The 20,579-nt window shown below is 47.1% G+C and overlaps 1 protein-coding gene across 1 annotated transcript in view; it reads left to right on the top strand.

Moving 5' to 3' along the window:
- LOC146869641 (sialidase-1-like) overlaps nucleotides 1–20,579 on the top strand; it is a 121,107-nt gene that overhangs the window by 81,692 nt on the left and 18,836 nt on the right. The window contains exons 3-5 of the mRNA XM_085609010.1: nucleotides 2,242–2,507; nucleotides 11,802–11,984; nucleotides 12,529–12,748. Of these exons, the coding sequence (XP_085465136.1) occupies nucleotides 2,242–2,507; nucleotides 11,802–11,984; nucleotides 12,529–12,748 (669 nt within the window). The remainder of the gene's footprint in view (nucleotides 1–2,241; nucleotides 2,508–11,801; nucleotides 11,985–12,528; nucleotides 12,749–20,579) is intronic.

Genomic DNA, 20,579 nt, shown 5'->3' with positions numbered 1-20,579 from the left:
TCTACTCCTCACTCTCTACTACTCACTCTCTACTACTCACTCTCTACTCTCTACTTCTCACTCTCTACTCTCTACCTCTATCTCTACCTCCCTCTCGGCCTCTCTCTCTACTACTCTCTACCTCTCTGCCTCTACCTCTCTACGCGCACACATATATATATATCTATATATATGTATATATATGCATATATATGTATGTGTATATATATACATATATATATATATATACATATATATACATCTGCATATCTATACAAATACACATATAAATGCATGCATACACATACATATACCGTGAGCAAGACCGATTGTGGTTGAAACGCGTTGGTGGTGGAGTTGGTGACAATTTGCACGAAAAGAATAAAACCCGTAATCCTATAACTTCCTTGGTGTGCAGTGATTCCTTCCTTGAGGAAATTGGTGGAAAATATATATATCTATATATATGTGTATATATATGCATATATATGTATGTGTATATATATACATATATATATATACATATATATACATCTGCATATCTATACAAATACACATATAAATGCATGCATACATATACATATATGCATACATATGCATGTTATGTACATGAAAGTTTGAAAAACACTAATAAAAGCAAAGCTAAAAAGCCACTTAATTACAAACGGAATTGCTTTAACTTAAACGAGGGCGAGACCTATTGCATTTTCAATGCTTGTTTTACCCGGCCGGCCGGGCCCCAGGATGGCAGTTTTTAAAACACACACGCAGCGCACAGTGCAACTTAAGTTCTGCTGCTGAGAGCTTTTGACCTTTTTGCCCCAGTCATGGTCTGTCAATGCAATGTGTCTGTGGTCTGAAAGCAGCAGTGGTGATCACAAGTGGCAGATCATGTCGAATGTGAGTAGATTGTGGGTGTACAATCATTTGTCAGCAGGATCATGTGCTTTGTAGCAGTTTCACGTCCTTGCTCAAATGAGTGTCATGTCTTATGTTTATCTGTTTCCATGAAGTACATTTCTTGATGCTGCTCCCAAAAAAGTGTCGCTCTTAGTGACATACATTTGGTAGTTGAATGTCATTCATAAGTACTCTGAAACCTTGAAAATGTCACACATTGGCCCTCTTCATACGTGGCAGCTATGCTGTCTGTGTTTCATGTCGAATAGCGCCTTCCATTTCCGGTGCTTTGCAATAGTTTTGAGATCTTCGTAGAGTTTCTTGTTGCTGAAATGGCTGTCAGTTCTCATTTATATATGTTTCCCTCATCTTCATTGGTTGATTTTTCCTCATAGTTGTTGAATGTCCCGCATAATTACACTGAAATTATAAAAATGTCACACGTAAGCAATCTGAAACCTTGGCAGCTATGTGCTCTGATACTTTCGGGTCGAGTTTGTGCTATATAAAACTAAAAAAAAAGTCTACCATTATCGGGGAGAATCCGAATTCTGTGGCTGCTCTCTGAATCTTTTGTTTCCAGAACTTTCTCTGCCAGGCTTGTTTCCATGTCTGTTCTGCATTCCGAAGTGGCCTTGGTGGTACTCCAGGAGACTCCTTCGTAAATGAGGGTCGAGCCTCCTGTTGCAAGGATTGTGTGTTTCAGGACTGCGCAGCGCTATGAAGCCCGACACTGGTGCTTTGTGGTTCCTCTGGGTCTGGCAGGAAGGAGTGCAGTGTTTGAGGATGCAAAGACTCCAGTTCGCCCTCTGAAGATCTCTTCCAGCTGCTCTTGGTGAGACACTGACCTGTGAGGTACCCTAGAGGCTCCATCCAACCAGAAGCCGCTATATGAGCCCCCTTGGCAATGGAATCTCGTGTGTTGACAACTCCTGCACCCCAGGGCTCTCTTGGGTAAACAATCGAAGGAGAACGTCCATACTCCAGTTGGCATGAGAATGAGATTCTATGCCGGAGAATGGTTGTAGGCAGGAGTATGTGTCAAAACTTCAATAAAAAGAATTGTTTCTAAAAGAGCGGATCTGTTAGCACACATTCATTTAAACTGCTTTAGAAGGATAAAAGGCTGAGTTGACATTACCTCACTCGGTTATTTCATGGCTATTTTCACTTTTCGTTTGTGTTGTCGTTTTTTGCATCTTTGTTCTTTGCTTCACTTTTCCCATCTCCATAGTTTATGGTTCCCTTTTTCACATTCCTTTCTTTCCCTCCCTTTCCTTTCTTGATCTTCTTATACCATGCGAGTCCTTCTTTGTAAACCCCACTCCTTTACCTCGTCTCTTCCATTCAACCCACCTACAGGGGCGACCTGGGAGCCGACCACCTTCATCGAGGATGATGGCACGCCGCTGGATGGCCTGAGCCTTGGGGTGGTACTTGTCGACGACGAGACGGGCGACATATTCATAGTGTATACGGTCTGCGCCCACTACATTCATTGCAGCGTGGCCAGTACCATGATCATCGCTAGCGTGGACGATGGAGTCAGCTGGAGTTCACCCCGCAATCTCTCCAAGGAGCTCAACTGCACCAAGATGTTTTCACCAGGTCCGGGCTATGGCATTCAGGTGAGCATTGGCATACTGTAGGGGACGGTGCCACTTGGGCCTTGATTAGGTAGTAGTGCTGGTGCCCAGAGAGTTTCTCAAAAGCCTGTAGCTGGCATTGACAAATGTCGGGGTGACACATAACCAGGCTGCCAAGTCTTGATTCCTCCTCATACCTCTTTCTTCCACCATCTGACCCTCCCTGCTCCTTTCTTTTCACTTTTGTGGGTTCTTTTCATCCTTGCTTCACCCTTTGTCATTGTTGTTCCTGTCTTTCTTTTACTATTCCTTTCTTCCTTTGGTATTTTTCTCTCTTGCTATGGGCTCAAAGTCTCTTTGGTATTTTTCTCTCGCTTGCAATGGCTCAAAGTCTCTTCCTTTGGTATTTCTCTCTCTTGCTGTGGCTCAAAGTCTTTTCTTTTGCTATTTTTCTCTCACTTGCTATGGCTCAAAGTCTCTTTCTTTTGGTATTTTTCTCTCTCTTGCTATGGGCTCAAAGTCTCTTCCTTTAGGTATTTTTCTATCGTCTGCTATGGCTCAAAGTCTGTTCCTTTGGTATTTTTCTCTCGCTTGCTATGGCTCAAAGTCTCCTCCTTTGGTATTTTTCTCTCGCTTGCTATGGCTCAAAGTCTGATGAAGAAAAGTAAGGGCCTGGCCTTATAATTAAGGGCTGGTGGGCCCAACCAGCAACCGCCAGCTCAGACTAAGCACTGGTTTTACAGACAGTTCTGTAGATGCAGGAGGAAAGACTGCTCCAGTCTTGTCGTATTACCAGAATATTAATCCTGCTTATCTGCAGCATGGAGGACAGCCTTTGATGGTATTTGGTGCTTCTTGGGTCATTGTTATAGTCCAGGGAGGAGAGAACAAGGGGCTGTACTGCAATTTTTAGGTCAAAGGATTCCAGAAAAGGATTGAAGGTGGGGAAGTGATTTGAGTTGGAAGAGTGCCCTTTGTGCCAGAATTTTAAGATTGTTGTTTGTCTAATCTGAATCCAAAGGATTTGCCGATTCAGCAATTTGAGGTTGAACGTCAGCAGCCTGGACTGCATGTATCCATTTTTCATTTGGATGGGACTTAGGATTTGGCAAGAGAAGAATGCATTTCTTATGTAGTTCGTTCATCTTCAGGTACTTTTGAATGGTGGGTAGACAAGAGGACAAGGTTTAGAGGTTGGAGTTACTTTATTTTGTTAGTGGGTAACCCCTGCATGCAGTTGATACTGAATTCCTAATTCTGTTAGAAGGAATCCAGTGGGTTCAGCATTGCTCCTAAAAAATAAGGGAGCCAGTATTGAGATTGTGGGATCCCATAGATTTCAAAGATGGATCTCAAGACCCATTTTTAGGTCTCGCCTGGCGTTAGCAGCACGCATGCGTTGCTCTCAACATGCGAGGGACTTTTGGAATCAATATGGATTCCAGATGTGCACGCGGACGGACAGAAGATGTGCACGCGGGGACTGGATGCTTCACTCGCGGCGTGAGACAGATATACTATTTTTCACACTGGCGGTGTTTCGCTTGTTTATTAGTTTTACTCCTTCCTGCATAAAATGCGCAGTTCTTCCTCTTGCCAGTTTTGCTTCATGGTGATGTGTCTGAAAATGTTGCGGGCTTCTTCGGTTTACATTTATAACACGTGATTGAATAACTTTGAGGAGACAGCACTGGCTTGGAAACCAGCCCCTTAATTTAATTATATGTTCGTCAAAGCCTTAAATCCCCACCCTGTGCGTGGAATGATTCAAAGCACCCGAAGCTGGAATGCAGTAAATATTTGCAATCCCTTAAAGGTCATCTCAGGACAGCAGTCGGCTCTGGCGGTGCCCCTCTGCTTGGCTCCGTCCCTCCTCGCATTTCAAATGTTCAGTAACGCAAGTTTTTCTCGTAAGAGCCTCTGGCAGGTTTTGGACTCTCGCGACACAGGTAATTCAGCAGACGCACAGAGTCTGTCTCCGCTGGAAATTGTAATGACCACATGCTGCCTAGGAATGCAGGTCGGGCCTGATCCCAAGATTTGCAGATCTCGGGGTTAGCTTCCTTGACTCGTCTTTGCACACCATGTTGTCACGCTGGCCTTCAAAAAACGCTCACTGAAGTTAGAGCACGGTGTTTGAAATAACGTGAGCGTGAAGGAAAATAATCACACTACTATGGAAAATGAGCATACGCAACACATTTAGAGCACAATTAATAATAATAAAAACCTACATTATTATTCAGAACCTGAATCACCATCCTTTCCAGAACCCAGTGCAGAAACACCTGATACACCTATGTGTTCTTGATTATGTGAACGGTGTTGTTTCTGTGCTCCCACCCTGCTGTTTGGCTGTGGGACAAATTAGCCTGGCTAATGTGGACGTAAATCTCACATTAAGTAATCATTTGACGCTGTGGGGTAAAGGAAATGGACAATGATGTCAATAAATACATACACAACGAACTCTCCTACTAAGTTATTTCAATCAAATACCCAAACCCAGTGATGTACTCACCTGGGCGCACCACGATTCATTGGCTGGGAAGAGTGAGGTTGTTTTTCCTCATTGTTGTAATAAGCATTTGCCAAAACAATAGGCCTTTTTAGTGAAACTTTTTAACTTAGTTAGCTGCCATGAATGCACACACACCTGCAATGGCCATCTTCAAATGTGTAGTAAATTATCACAACTACATTAAAAGCTGGCATCCGTGACTTTATGGGCATCTTATGCAAAGGCTGTAATAACTTTTTTATAGAGCTTTTAGCTTTATTTAAACAAATGCGGTGCATCTCGAATTGATTATAGTGTTTGTTCACATGCTTGTTGAAGCGTTAACACTTAAGGAGTCATGTCCATGGGGTGCATCTGGTAAACACCCTCCCTAGTAAATTGCTTTTCTTTTATGTGAACCTCCCATTTGAGGCATTATCCAGTGTGCTGTTTGTTGCTAGTTCGTCCACTTGACTGGTGCCTTGTGCTCTCCAGTCTATATTGGCTTGGTGCATTCCTCTTGCATACATGAGTGAGAGATCAGGATTTGTTTCAGTTTATAAGACAGGTTGTGGCTTCCCGTTAAGTGTGGTGAAGTGCATTTTTTGGGGACTATACTATTGTTTTTTTTTTTGTATTTATAGTTACATTGCTAACAAACACAGCTATTGCGCCCTTTCAAATCTCCAGCTGGCTTTCCTCTAATGAAGTATTTACTCTCCCAAGACCAGGGTGTTCAGTACACAGAACCTTGTAGCTTAATGGTTTTGGTTGTTTGCTAGAATCTGTAGGTCCTGGCTGATATCGGTTTTCGGCCACAATTTTGTTCACAGGAACTCTGCAATGTTTAAAGGGACATGTATCCGTAAATTTAGCTGGGAAGCTTTTATATAATAAGCATTTGCAATGCAATAGGTCTCGCATTTTCAAAACTTTGACCTGTTGGTATTATAAATGACAATGCCTTTTATTATTGCAGGTTTTTTAAAAACATAAATAGAAGGCATTGTCATTTACAATGCCAATAGCTCATAATCTCCCTAAGGCGAGCCCTATTGCATTGCAAATGCTTGTTTAAATAGTGCTGCATAGTGAAGCACTGAGGCGAAGCGCCATGTAAGTAAACTTGAAGAGTGCTAAATGGCATGTTTCTACAGCTGCTAGTCCCCACCTGCTGCCTTTGGTGTGCAAAGTGCTCCTGCTTTCCCCATTTACTCCTGCTCACGCCCGCCGTAGGCTGCCCAAGATGCTCCCATCTTCCCCTTTCATGCTCCCAGGAGCACCGATAACTGTCCAATTGGCCTCTGGCTGCACAAGCTCACCCGTTTACTGACTTCGCCCCCACCCCCCCAGGTATTCCCGCTTCTTCCCTACCCCTGGCTCTCATCCTTCCCTGCGGACACCCGGCTGTCCTCCCAAGAGGCGTGCAGCACCCCAGAGCCCATCATATAAGGGAGAGAATAGGTGGCATCGTCAAACCAGAGAAAGGAATGTTTGCAAAACACAAGTCTTGCAGCAGTGGTAGATGCACTTTATCTGGAATTATATAGTGAGCAGGTGTTTGCCTATGCTTGTGTGTGTGCACAGACGTTCCTGGGTGTGCATGCATAAGGAGTGGTAATGAGTTGTGCCCACTGCCTACAAGGGTAAAATACTTGCTCTCGAGCGGTAGTTGTAATTCTTGGCACCTTTGGTCATCCACAGGTAGGTGCCCATTGCCTGCCCCTCATAACATGCGAGCTCTGGCACAGTGCTGGTAATCCATGGCAACTAGTGGTTCATCCAATGTATGTGTAACGGTGGTATTCTCGCCAACGTTTGAGCATCTGCTGGACTGACGGAGGCAAGGGGAGGATCTTCCTAATTATATTGGGCAGATGGACACAGTTGGTGGTGAGTGATTTCTTCAAAAGCGAGATTGGAATCGAAAGCAATTTCTAAGTGTCTAGCTTATTGGACAAGGGGTTGTAAGGGGGCCCTGATCTACTGACCACTTTCCATTGGACCATAGAGTGGGGTTACCACAGATAACCACCTCTGTTTTGATTCCACTTAAGAGTCAGAGAATTGTATTTCATCCAGTCCACAACTTCTCGTGATCCGATATTGAGCGGTTTTGCACAACTCTTGAGGAGGGATATTTTAATTTACTTTTGCAGAGGATGTGCAGTACTTTTGTATACAGCATAGATGTTTCTCGTGGGCCTTGTTGACTGGCTCTTTATATTGCTTGAACTGAGTTTTATATTGTTGGCTGCTTCCATGGGTAGAATGTTTCCTTCAAGATCTTTCCAGTTTCTTACACTTCCCAAAGGCAGATCGCGAAGTCTCGTTGGACCACGGTGCAAAAGGTGTTTTAGCTTTGATCCAACGCACTTAGCAAGAAGGAGAGGGCCTAAGGTCGAGTCTTTCCACTTGTTAACCTGAGTCCTGTTTAGGGCCAGATTCAGGATCACAAGAATCAGGCCAGGGACTGCAGCTTTGCCAGAGGCCCCATGGATTGGCTCGTTTATTTTGGTCGGGCCCTGGCAAATCTGCAAAACCTGCCTTCAAAAGGGGGAGCAGTTTGTTTAGACTTCATATAAAATATAATAGAATAATGATCCATCTAAAATAAGTGGTAGTGTACTGTTGAAATGAAGGACATATGGTTGCCCGAAATGATGTCCCGTTAAAGAGCTGCCTAGTGAACATTTACAAGAGTGTAACTTAGATAATGTGCCAGCATGGACTAGGTTCTGAGCTCTTATTTACAGAAGTAGTGTTACTCATGGGATGAAGATAAGGTTTAAGAATAGGAAGGTTTTTGAAGGTTTGCTGAAGGTAGGATGGGGGTTAGCACAACAATAGAACATACCGCTCAGTCAAGAGTCCCATCTGTTCTAACCTTCCATACAAATCTTGCAGCCTTCTATGCCCCAGGCCCTGCCGAGGCCTGGATGTCTGCAGATGCGCTTGACTTCGGCATGCCATTGGAGGGCCTCCGCCTATGTTTAAATGCCAGTTGCTGGTAATAGTCTAGACCTCAACAGTGAAAACTGCAAAGTATCCCCACCTAAGATGGCGGCACGGAGGCTGAGCAAGAGGAAATACTAACGATGTGTACGTCAGGCTTGGGAGATAAAGACACAACCGACCCACTACTAGTAATACCAGGGGCGTAACAGAGGACCCCGCATCCCCCGCGGTGCGGGTGTCCACCAGCTGCAGGGGGCCCCCTCAGAACAGAACAGTACGCCACTGAGTAACACTCGGGATGAGTCAGTCAACAGGTAAAGTACATAGTGCCATATATACTGCTGCCTGAATGCAAGTTACGAGTCTAAAAAACTAACAGAAGCTCAGTTATATAAACATATACCAAATAAGCTTTATCTTAAATGTCACTGTGGAGACCAGGATTCTTGCATCAAAGGGGTGTGATGTGATGCACATTAGTCATATGTGCTTATCCTCACATAACATTCGTTATTGTTGGCATCTTGTGGGTATCCTTGGGACGATGCCCACTTGTAGTAAAATGTTGGCCCTGCATAGTATGGTCATTTTTGGCAAATTGTGGGTGTCCATGAGATGTTACCCCTTGCTCACCCATGGTCCAAATCATAGCCTTGTATAATAGTAGCATCCGTGGCAAGTTGCCAAACCTGGGTAGTCTGCTAGCTGTGGCACAAGGGTGGTAATTACTGGAAATTTGGGGGCATCCTTGATGTGATGGTATCTCTCTCTCTCTCTCTATAGCTCCATTATGGGTCTAACAGAGTGGCAGTAGGTGTTGCATCCATTGACTAATGGTGTCCAAATATTGCATCATGTTCATATTGGCATTATGATAGTAATTCTTGGCATATACTGTGGGCATCAGTGGCACCCATATTCGCTGTAATGCAAACCCCTGCATGATGGTGGTAATTTATGACATATTGTGAACACACACGGCATGCCTTAATAGTGGTAATTCCTGACATACTGTGGGCAGTCATAGATTCATGGTACCAAGAAATGAATGTAAATAAGTTTGAATAAATTAAAGTTCAGCTGGCTCTAAAGAGAGGAACCAGTGCAAGTAAACATATTTCACACGGTCACTGGTGTACATGCTTGGAGCCTTCACGGAGTGATCGAGGGAGTGAGTTAGGGACAAAAGGGGGGCTCTAAAGAGAGGAACTAGTGCAAGTAAACCTATTTCACACGGTCTCTGGTGTATATGCTTGGCTCAACCCTCCACTCGCAACCTAGGACAGTGTTTGGGTACTGGAGACACTGTTGGACAAGGCAAAACCAACTGTGATTGTAAATGTTGGTCATATATTCATAACTGTTAGCATCCAAAGCAGAATAACAGACTTATTCATTCAGACCCTATGTTTGAGGTTATAATGGACAATTGTTGCAAAGTAAGTTCCTCCAACTTAACCCCCTCGATTTTTCACTTTTGGCTGCCCTGTATTTGACCTTTTGCTTTGACCGAGTCTCACTACTTGATTCTCACTCACGGTAAATTCACAGCAAATGACCTGAGGGCTGACCACCTTTTAAAAGAAGGCCACTGCTGCCCATCTATATAGGAGGCTCTTCCTGGTTAGATATGAACATGTAAGCACACGTGTGTAGGCTGCGCATGTAAGACTACAATCTTGAGCAGCCTGTAGCAAAAGGAATCCCTCTGGCATTGGTTCTTACTAGGCCTGGGCTAAAATTTCGTTCCGTTCGCGAAAATTGCGATAATTTGACATTTTCGCGTTCTGCGGAAAGCGCGAAAATGTCAAAATTTCCGCATTCCGCAGCTTGGCGATAATTTGTTTCTTGCTCGCGCTGTAAAATAATACATTCTCGAGCCGATCGCCTTACCTGAATCCCTGCGTTCGCCGACAAGTTTTCTTGATCCGGTTGCGTTCTCCATGAGATGTCTCGCGACAGTTCGCGCCCGCAGTGACGTCATGCGTCGCGTGATCACGTCTTTCTTCTCGCGATCATGCACCGCGAGACAACTGAAAACAAGATGGCCGCGCCCGCGAGCAACCACATGGGTAAGTTGGCGAGCCGCAACCATGCAGAAAATCTCGCGAACATGCGGGAAAAAAACTTCCGCATCTTCCTGATATTTCCGCGTGTTTGCGATAATTTTTAACATTTTCGCGATAATTTGCGAAAGTGGATTTCGCAAATTCCGCCCACCCCTTGTTCTTACCTGGGGGCATTCCTTATAATGTAAGTGGGCATTCATAGTTTAGGTCTGTATTGCTGATTGAAAATCTGTGGCACTTGATTGAAACGCACATTATAGGAGGAACCTATACTAAAGTACCGTTTTGTGCTACTTAGGCCTACATGGTTCAGTGAGGTATTAATCTAGGGATGCATCCTGTGTGGAGATACACCGTGCTTTTCATCGTATCTTCACTTCTTATGGCACTTTAAGAATTGTTATGTTTCCCAGACTCAGCTGTTACCGTAAGTCTGGAATCCAATGAAGTGCTCTGCTGGCCAGCAGGAGGATCAAGGGCCTCCCCGCACAATTGAGCAACTAACAGTGCTTGACAAAGCTCCTGGGAAAGGTGTGTGTGTGTGTGTGCGTGCGCGTGTGTGCGCGCGCGTGTGTTTGTGTGTGTGTGTGTGAGTACAGTGTGTGTGTGTGTGTGTGTGTGTGTGTGTACTGTGTACTTTGTGTGTGTGTGTACTGTGTGTGTGTCTAATCTGCATCAGTTAATTAGCCTGTCAAACTGGACAGCCTAGGCCCAAGCCCACATAAACAAAGTGGTAGGGCAAGACCTCTGGAGCTAAACACGGGCGGGGGCTCCCCTTTGTTGTTTTGCTGGAAAGGGATCAGGCAGCCGAGTCGAAAGGGGATGGAGCTGAGGCTCTCAGGGAAGCTCTTCTCACAGTCGACTTGAAGTCGCTACGTTGGAAGGTCCCAGAATGCTGTGCAGAAGGATTGGGATAGAGATGGAGTGAAGTGCCACCCTAGGAAGGGCCAGGAGTTCTAGAACCTTCTACCTCCACTTAAAACCCCTTACACAAGGGAGAGACTGAGCAGGCGAAAGAATGCCCGGCTGGAAGGAGAATCCACCTGATGCCACGGCATGGACGAGCTGAAGGACTTTCGTTCCATTGGCCCTCAGGGCTATGATGAGTCTCTTAAGGACCAGCAGTGCTGGCCACATTTTGCCCCCCGAGGAACAGCTGGGAATGGACCTGCTGGGGGGGTTCCCTTGCGACTTCTGTGGGCTAGCCCTGCAGCTGCGTGACTCCAATTAGGAAGGGTCCCTATGAGTCCGCTGACACACAGGTCACAAGACAGCCAGAACCATGGTGCCTGGGAGTCTCATGAAGGATGTTCTACGTTCGCTGCTCAAGTTTCAGAATCAAGCTCCCCACAAAAAGGCAGGCAGGAAAGCGTGCATATGGCTGCGCTGTTTGAAGGAGATATTCCCCGGGGTTGGCACATCCTTAGTAACTTAATGGCATCCTTTTGGCCCCAGGTACCCTTCCTGCGGGGCCTGGCGGAATAGAATTGTCCTGGGGGGGACCCTATCTTCGTGGGACGAAAGGCAGTGCCTTCGCTTCGGCCCATGTTACCCCTACCCATGTGGGGGAAATTGGCACACGCCACACCATCCCCCCCTCCCTCCCCCCCCCCCCCCGGGGGGGTGGGAGAGATTCAGTACTGATTGACAATGTCAGTGGTTAACAGTTCAAGGTTTCACAGTATAATGAAGGCCATTGAATTGTGTTTATCAATCGTTCTGGAAGTTCTTTATCGCTTAACCTTGAATAGATGTGCACTCTTTGCTATGATAGGGTCACTGTGTGTTTTCTGCTTTTCTTCCCCACAGAAGAAGCTGGTGCCCGGTAAGGGGCGTCTGATCGTGTGTGGTCACGGGACTATCAGCGGAGACGGGGTCTTCTGCCTGCTGAGTGATGACCATGGTGTGACCTGGCGCTATGGAGGAAGTCTGAAGAGCATACCCTACAACCAACCCAAGAGAGCCGAGGACTTTAACCCCGATGAGTGCCAGGTGCTGCTTTCTCTGTCACTATGTCTGCACTGTGTAAATCACATGCATGCACGCCTACATACGTGTGGGGCATGGGACAGCACCTATAGGGTCCCAAAGCACGCAAATCTGTAGGGCATACACCTACGACTCAGCATGGACTGGAGGTGTGAACTCTCCTGAGAACTGAACTCGCACTGAGCGAGACACCCTCTTACCTACCTACCAACACACTGACTGACTCACTCACTGTTTCACTTAATCCACCAATCATTAACTTTCTTACCATCTCACAGACTTTTGTAAATGTTCTCATGCACTTAGTAACTCACTCCTACGCTTACTCACCCACTGTCTGCTTACCCATGCAGTCACTTCTCTTTCACTCCTTTTTTTCTTTTACAATACTCATTCATTTCCTTTTCCCTCATTCTATTTTCACACAACCATCCACTCACTCATGCATGAAGGCAGAGTGCGGAGCTGAGTGTTAAATCACTGTCAGGATGGAATGCTTTGCTGGCACTCTTGTTGCTTTAACATCACCTTTCGTCTTCCTTTACAGCCCTATGAGTTACCGGATGGTTCTGTGGTGGTCAATGCCCGGAACCAGAATTTCTACCACTGTCACTGCCGTATCGTTGTGCAGAGCTTCGACGGGTGTGAAAGTCTCCTGGTGGAGCACGTCACCTTTGACGAAACCCTGGTGGACCCCGCTGTGGCTGCAGGCGCACTCTTCAAGAACGACATTGTCTTCTTCACCAACCCGGCCCACTACAGCAGCCGTAAGACGCGCAGCGCACTCTGGCCTTTGGTGGGGGCTCCCCATTAGTGGTGTAGCACAGGCGTCACGAGCCATAATGCAAGCACGAAAGATGGCCACCATAGACCTCTTAGTGCCAATGCACTGCTGCAACGTTTATAGCTTTTCATAAGTGCCTAAACACAAGTGTTTTGGGTATGAACAGTATCATAGAAAGGAAGTCAAAGGCACTAGTGCAAGCAAAGAAAGGCTACCCAAAGCCCTGGTAAAACATCTCTAATTGGGGTGTAATTGCCCCGTTCACTCCACTGTGCCCCCGCACTCCCCCATTTCCCCCTCCCCCCCCCCCCCCCCCCCTGGTTTTATATAGCGCGAACTTGACTCGAAGGTATCGGAACGCTTTACATGAGCACCAGTTGCGTTACACAAGGACACATTCATTTTTGTTAGGCACAGGGAGATTACGTGATCTTCCCAGAATCACAGGATGTTGAGCGTCATTGCCGAGAGTCGAACCCATTTCCCTGGATTTGAGGTTGACCGCCCTAGCCGTTAGACCACATCCTCTCCCCTAACTTGATAGGTTGATAGCTACGCTCCTGAGAATCAAATGAGTTGTACTGTGTATAATTTTTAGGTCTGGCTTTAGCCAAGACTGTACTAAAGTTCTATATATAAAATACATTTACTGTTGGGACTGGAATGTGCCTTGCTAGGTGTACAGTTGTATTGCCTCTGCCCAGAGTGCCTAAGTGGTTTCTGTATGTGGCCAGTGTGGTGTATACATTGTGTGTATGAGTGAACCAGAGTAATGGAAGCCGATGGGTTCCATTTTGGAAGCCCCTGGCTTGCTCATGTGCACTAGTTGGATGTGAGGTTCTTTTCCCAGGCAGTGGAAGTGTATTGTTAATATTCCTGAAACTGGAAAAAGGAAACTCAAACACTGAGTTGGGGAGAGAGAAGACAGGGCTCCCTTTATGAATTTGCTGAGGTGCTGTTGCTGCAGGGAGCTGCAGATGAGCGTTCCTGAGCACTGTCCTTTGATATATGGTGGGGAAAGGGGTGATGGGTGGGGACTTTAGTCTCGGTTGTTCATATTGCAAAGAGTTCTTCAGGTGAGACCAGCCTTTTGTTTCTTTTCCTGATCACTGTTCAGACTGGCAGTTCATCTCTATGTGCAGAACACTCGGCTTTTGCGCCTCTCTTGTGGGTGTTCCAAATTGGAAATGAACCTGTTGTGGGGAGCATCACTCTACACACAGACTGAGAAGGACACATACAACTGGTTCTGAGTGCAGATAGCAAATCTATATCCTCTGTCTGCTTTATCTGTGTTAAGGTAGGAGCTGCTGAGCCTCTTGTTCCAGTTCAAAGTTCTCTTTCACCACAGAAGGGCATGCTCCACACAGTACTCAGAGGACCACTTTTAACCAGATGTGGGGTTTGCCTGATAGCCAGATTCCCGCTGGTGTGCGAACATGGAGGGAAGAGCTGTCTCCCTGTCCTGATGTGCCTGCAGGTCTGGAGGGAAGAGCTGTCTCCCTGTCCTGATGTGCCTGCAGGTCTGGAGGGAAGAGCAGTCTCCCTGTCCTGATGTGCCTGCAGGTCTGGAGGGAAGAGCAGTCTCCGGGTCCTGATGTGCCTGCAGGTCTGGAGGGAAGAACAGTCTCCCGTTCCTGATGTGCCCGCAGGTTGACCTGCCTTGGAACTGGAGGAAAGCAGAGTGCCAACTCTGCAGAAGGTGCTGACTACCAGGGCTGGCAGAAGCAGTGGAGCTGTGAGCTGAGGCTCTGTTCATCGAGAGAGACTTGAGAGAGCGCGATCAGCGTTCTCCTTGATTGGAACACCAACTCTCATGCTGGAAGCAGCTGTACGGTGGGACTGTAGAATTGTGCTTGATCAGTATACACCCATTGTACCCTGAAAGTAGCCTGCACTGTGGCACTGTAGTGAGGTGGCCTGAGCGGCCTGTGTTGCTGGTACTCTGAAGAAGTTGTACTGTTGACGTGTGCCACAATGACTGCGCTGCTGTCCAGTGGCACTGTCCTGAAGTGTGCCTAAGCGGACTGTGCTGTTGTGACCCTGAGCATCTGTGCTCAAAGTGGACTATGCTGCTGCAAGTCGGAAAGTGTGGTTGAAGTGGATTGCGTCGCCATTATAGTTGACTGGACCTGTGCAGACCAAGCCCCTGTCCTGTCTGTTTGAGTGGTGTCAGAGCTGCACGGCTACTCTGGGAAGTGCCTTCTGACCTGACACCCCATGCAACTCATCCTGTGTCTGAAAAAGGGTCATCGAATGACTAAGACTGCCAGCGATGCGGAGCTTGCCCGTCTGCCAGCCAGACTCTGAGTAACTTCCTCCGCAGCTGCTGTTTCTACAGCTGGGATGGAGGACCAACACACTTTCAACCGGCACTTCTTTCGTCTAGGAGAAAGGAGTCTGCAGCCTGCAAGAGAAAAGGACTCTCATTGGTGTGCTTTACATACAAGGACCGAGACTGCTAAGCTGAGCCCGCAAACTCTAAGCTAGAGGGGTGGCACTGTACCTGTACTTTAAACCTGCCGTACCCTACACTTTAGGATACAACTTAGAGGAAGGCTGGAGGATGGGTACACTGTGCCCTGGATACAGTAGTCCTAGTCATACCTGCATATTGAAGGGTGTAGTAGTTTGTTTTTGATCGTATTTTTGTAATTCCTTTTTATAGAACAGAAGCATGTTGTTAGGCAATCAATTATTGTGCTGCTGGGTGATTGTTGATGTAGGAAGGTGGATATCTGACTATGGTTACCCCCAATTTTTTGCCTAGTGTCTAGCTGGTTTTTCGACTTAGTTGGCCTGAGATCCTGCCATTCAGGATCTCAGCCTGGCTGCTCTCTCTTTAAAATGGACTCCATGTACCCTAGGTACATACACAATTGGAATTGGATCACCCTGTGAGCCCCTGTACCAGTGTACACTAGGTACCCAGGGCATTGGTGTATCTAAGGCCTACCAGGGGCTGAAGCATGCATTGTGCCACCCCTGGCCTGGCCTAGCAATTTGACACAACTGGCTGATCACTCAGCTGGGGTAAGTTGGTGTAACCACCTCTTACTTAGGTGTAGTATACCTATACCTAACCTTAAATGGGACACATGTTAACCTATAAGTCACTCCTATGGCAGGCCTTAACAATCCTGAAGGCAGAGTGCTTGGTTCCATGTGAGATGGTGCTCTGGCATGAGCTGAGCCTGTCTGCAGTGGTCGGAACAACTTCCTTCTACCGTTTCCAGATATCGTCATACCATATACTCTTAAGTGCATTATGAACCTCGCGGTTAAATGCTATCTTTGGTTTGGCTTTATCAAAACATGTCGAGTAAGGTGTCATACGAATTGGAATACTAACCCCTCGCCAATTCTGGCGACGGGGTTAGCATTCCACCCTTCTAGAGGGACACGACATGTACAGTACCTGAAACCCGGGTAAAATCAGACATAGCCTCAGCTCCACAAAATGGATGCTGCCACCACAGACACAAGTCTGCCCTCCTGCTGCTGGGAGTCCTTCCAGCTTGGGAGACGTGGACAAAGTGTTTCCTGCCAGGGGAGGTGCGTGCACCACCCCAGAAGGATTTTGTGTATTGGTCAGGTAGGGCTTAAATAGAATCAGACATGCCTGAGGCTCACAAGGAGCCTCGGTGCATATGCCAGTTCAAACCGGTCCTGGGGCACACCAGCCCCGGACCTGGGGCGAGCTGGACAAAGGATTGGGGGTGTAACCACCCCCCTTCCTGGTCCCACCCTTGGGGAGGGACCTAGCAGGTAGTCCGGCCCCTAGAATCCGCTTAAAGGTAGGAGCTGTGTCCTAAGACTTCAGACATCCTGGAATCAACTTACTACAAAGAAGAAGACGGGAACTTCGACGCTCTGCTGCACAGAGGACAGAAGGAAATCTCCCCTATGGTCAGGGAGTGACCATCTTGCTAACGCAAGCACCAACCAGCTACTTGACGTCTGCTTTGCCGCCGCCTCCCGCCGGAGCCGGAGCCCAGAGCCTGACAAGACCTGGACCTCTAGACCTCTCACAGCCCGATCCACAGTCCCTGCAAAGAAGGAACCCGTGAAGGCACCGAGACACGTGGAGCCAGCCATCTTGAAAGACCCACGACAAGCTGCAAGCGCGACAACAGAGGCTCCCTCCAAGTTGTGCTTTGGGACCTGAGAAGCCCAACACCCGAGCCGCATCTGCACCAAAGGTGAGCCCTCCAGCATCTCCACGATCTGCGTGGGGCCCCTCTGCACTTTGCAACTCGACGCGCCTAACCGGACCCTGGCCCGTTGGCTAGTGGCCATCTTGGCGACCTAACTTGAAAACTACGACGCTGGTCTGGTTGTTCCAGACTGGCCCCTGCTGCCCTCCAAAGGAGCAGCCCCTCTGACCTTGCTGGTCAGAACCATCAGCTTTCTTCATTTCCTACGACTCCTGCCTTTGCCAAGGCTTGTTTGCTTCCTTCGAGTCGCCGACACCGCCGACAGCGAGAGCCTGCGTGGGACAGCTCGTGAACCGACTCCTGGACGTCGTTGACCTTCAGGGACCACGTGGCTGCGGAGACAAGCTACACCTCTTCACCTGGTACCTACCTGGTGCCACGCCGGTCACTGGCTAGTGACTGTGAACACTGTCCCCTCTGCTTTCAGGTCTTCTACAACTCCGATCCACTATTGGATCCACCGCATCTCTTCTGGACCGGCCGCCTGCAGCATCTTTGTCATCAGGCTCCATTGAACAGATAGACGAAACCCGACGCACTTCGAGACCTTTGAACCCGCTTCCTCTGGGTGAGGTAAAGCTGGCACTCCGGTGCCCAAGTGTAGAGAAACATCTCTAGTGTCTGTATTTTAAGTCTTTAGTTCGTAGTCCATCCCGAAGACCCTTCTAGCAGTAACTTTTGAACTTTTACGCACCCATTGAAAACCTATGGGAGCCCGCGTGTAACTTTCCTCACTGCACACGCGACCCGTGGACCTCCTGGTCACTAACTGAAGTTAGCTCCTTGTAGGCCCAGCGATTCTAGAGGCCCTAGGCCTTTTCCCTTTCCTAGTCGTGGTACTTATACCACTATTTTAGTATATGGTTTGATCGCCCACCAGGGCCTATCCATATAAAGTGCAACTTTTCTATATTGTAATACTTTCTTGTTTAACGATTTGTGCTCCTGTGCTCATAAAGACTCTAGGGGATACTTTGAGTAATAAATACATATATATTTTGAATATATATCTGTGTGGTGTCCTTTCATTGGTATAAAGGGGGGTTACATATGGTAAAACAGCCTGCTTAACACGCTTTAACGAGTTTAGCCTCAAAGACTGCTTAGCCTACGCTACCACTAGGGCAGCTAGTCCGAAAAGGTTGACTTACAACCACACCATAAGGGTTGCTTGGCATGGTACAAGGTGGTCACTTTAACTAGTGAACATCATATACCAGGCCAACTTCTCACAGTTGAGTTCTGAGCGTGGTTCACTTCGACACTACTTACATGAGAAGCTGGTGACTGCTCGCCCAATCTACCCTGAGAGTCCTTTGCAGAAAGGTTTGCTGAGCAATTGTATGATGGACACCATTAGCAAACCATCTCAAAGCACAAGAGCTGTGGTTCAGTATACCTTGTCTGCCCTGTGAAATCCCTCCTGGCATCCAAATAGGGTTTAACCTGAGACATGGCCATTTGTGTTGAATGCTTATGTTTCTAGAGCCGGTGTTTTGAAGTGCGCTCTCTGGCATATGAGCTTGGTTCAGCTGTGCGCCCTGATCAGGAATACACATTAGTATACCCTCATGACAAGCACGCCCACTTATCACCATCTCTGGCGTCTCTCAGCACACCCACAGCCAGGCCACCATTAGACTTGAGAATAAAAAGTGTAAAAAAACAGAAAAGAAACAAGGCAACAGAGATCCACACAAGATCTAGAACAATGCCCTCAGTATTGTTAAGGACTCCGCCCCCCGCAGCCCAACGCTGCTCCAATACATGAAAGAGTGGAAGACCCCCCTCTTTAAAGAGCACCTCATAAAGGAGGTACACTCCATGAGCCGGCGACCTCTCCTATCGCTTGTTGATTTTATGATGGCCTCCGTCCCTGTACAGCGCCTGCTGCAGTTTTGGCTAGAGTTGCGCTTTACACATGCATACATAACATTTTCTATAAGATATTGTAGAATTTATATAGCTACTAATACCCGATGTAGGGCGCTGATGAGCTGACCCTGGCAAGGAGCACACCCCGCTCTGATTATTATTTGTAATGTGCTGGCATCTGTGATCATTCTTATGTTTATGATTTCGTTATATTCTGGGTGCATGTTTATATGCCAAGTGTAGCAGCGGGTGGTCCAACTTGAGATTGTAAGGGTCTGGGGAAGTGTTGGCATAAAGAGGGAAGCAAGAGGCACATCTGCCAATGTGGATGCTCTGGGATACGCTCACCCGTTGAGCGACTTCATTTTTGGTTATTAACTATATGGTGTCAAGTAATGAACATAAGATATGGCTGGTCATGGCCCACAGATGTGGGTTAGTTCCTTCAGGGTCATCAATGTGTGGGAGAGCTCTTAAGCCATTATATGCTTCTGCAGTAGGTATAAAATGGGCATGTGTGTGTATGGGTCACATGGGCGTTTACACGATTACATAACTTATCTAGTTATTTTGTCGTAGGCGAAGGGCAGGTGCCGCTGATGCAGATAGGTTACCTGTGTCATTATGTTAGCAGCTGGCTAAAGACATTGATCTACAAACAGTGATGGGATGAATGCTTGCAAATAGTCTAGACACTGGCAATCCATTTGGGTAGGGTTCCAAATCCTGTTTTCTTTGGCCACTATACCACTCTGTACAGAGGCCTGACTGATGCAAATCAGTACTGACCCTGTTTCTCACAGAAACAGTCCATCCCAAACTGCCAGGCAAGAGACCACCAGCAGCCCCCGACTGGTTTCCTCCGTAATAGGCCTAGTCAGTGAGGTACAGCTTCAATCCTATGGCACAGAGAGCAAGGCCAGTACTGGTGTACATAAGGTAGGCCTCTGTCTAGAGAGGCAGATTGGGTGAAATAAAGATGTGGTGGAATGCTACCCAGAGTGATTGGCAGTACTTTAGACTATATGCAAGCATTCCTCCCACCCCCCTTTGTGTCTTTGAACACATTATTAGCTATAGCCTGTGCAGAGGCTGGCAGTAGGTTACAGTTCCAGGTGGTTTGGCAGAAGTAGTAGTCTGGGTTTAACTCAGAAACTGCCAGCTTCTCATCACTGGTGTGATTCAGTGTATGCATGTATACTTCATATTTTGCTTGGCAAGGAGTTTCCGACTTTTGTCTTTTGGCCTGAGAATGTGGAACCGCTAATAGATTTCTTTTACCACCGGGTACGACAATTTATTGTGGTAATCTCAAACATAGTGTTCTGTTTTGTGAGCGTGGTGTAAACTTGGACTGTAAATATAATGGTCATTCTTCATGGGAGGCTGTGTGAACAGTGAGGGGGTCTTGAACATTGATCGCCAAGCTATGGGTTGCCAGGGAAAGGCTAGTATGATTGGTGTCATGTATTCTTGAGGGTGTAGATACAGTGGACTATCTGTGAGCTGGCCCTCACCAGACACTGAGCAGCGTTTGCGAGGGGTAATGTCAGAGCAGGTGTCCCTTGGAGCACCCAGTGGACTCAGCTTGCAAGACTTGCACATGCGCAGACATGTCATAGCATATACTAGTCTTTACCGCCCCACTAAAGTTTCAACAGAAGCCATTTTTGAGCTCTCTCGACGTCTTAAGAGCAAATGGAATGGGAAGCTGGAAAGCGG

This window comes from Triturus cristatus, chromosome 1_1 (genome assembly GCF_964204655.1).
Source record: "Triturus cristatus chromosome 1_1, aTriCri1.1, whole genome shotgun sequence".
Taxonomy (NCBI): Eukaryota; Metazoa; Chordata; class Amphibia; order Caudata; family Salamandridae; genus Triturus; species Triturus cristatus.
Note: the sequence above shows the minus strand (reverse complement) of the source record. Positions and strands in the feature narration are given on the sequence as shown.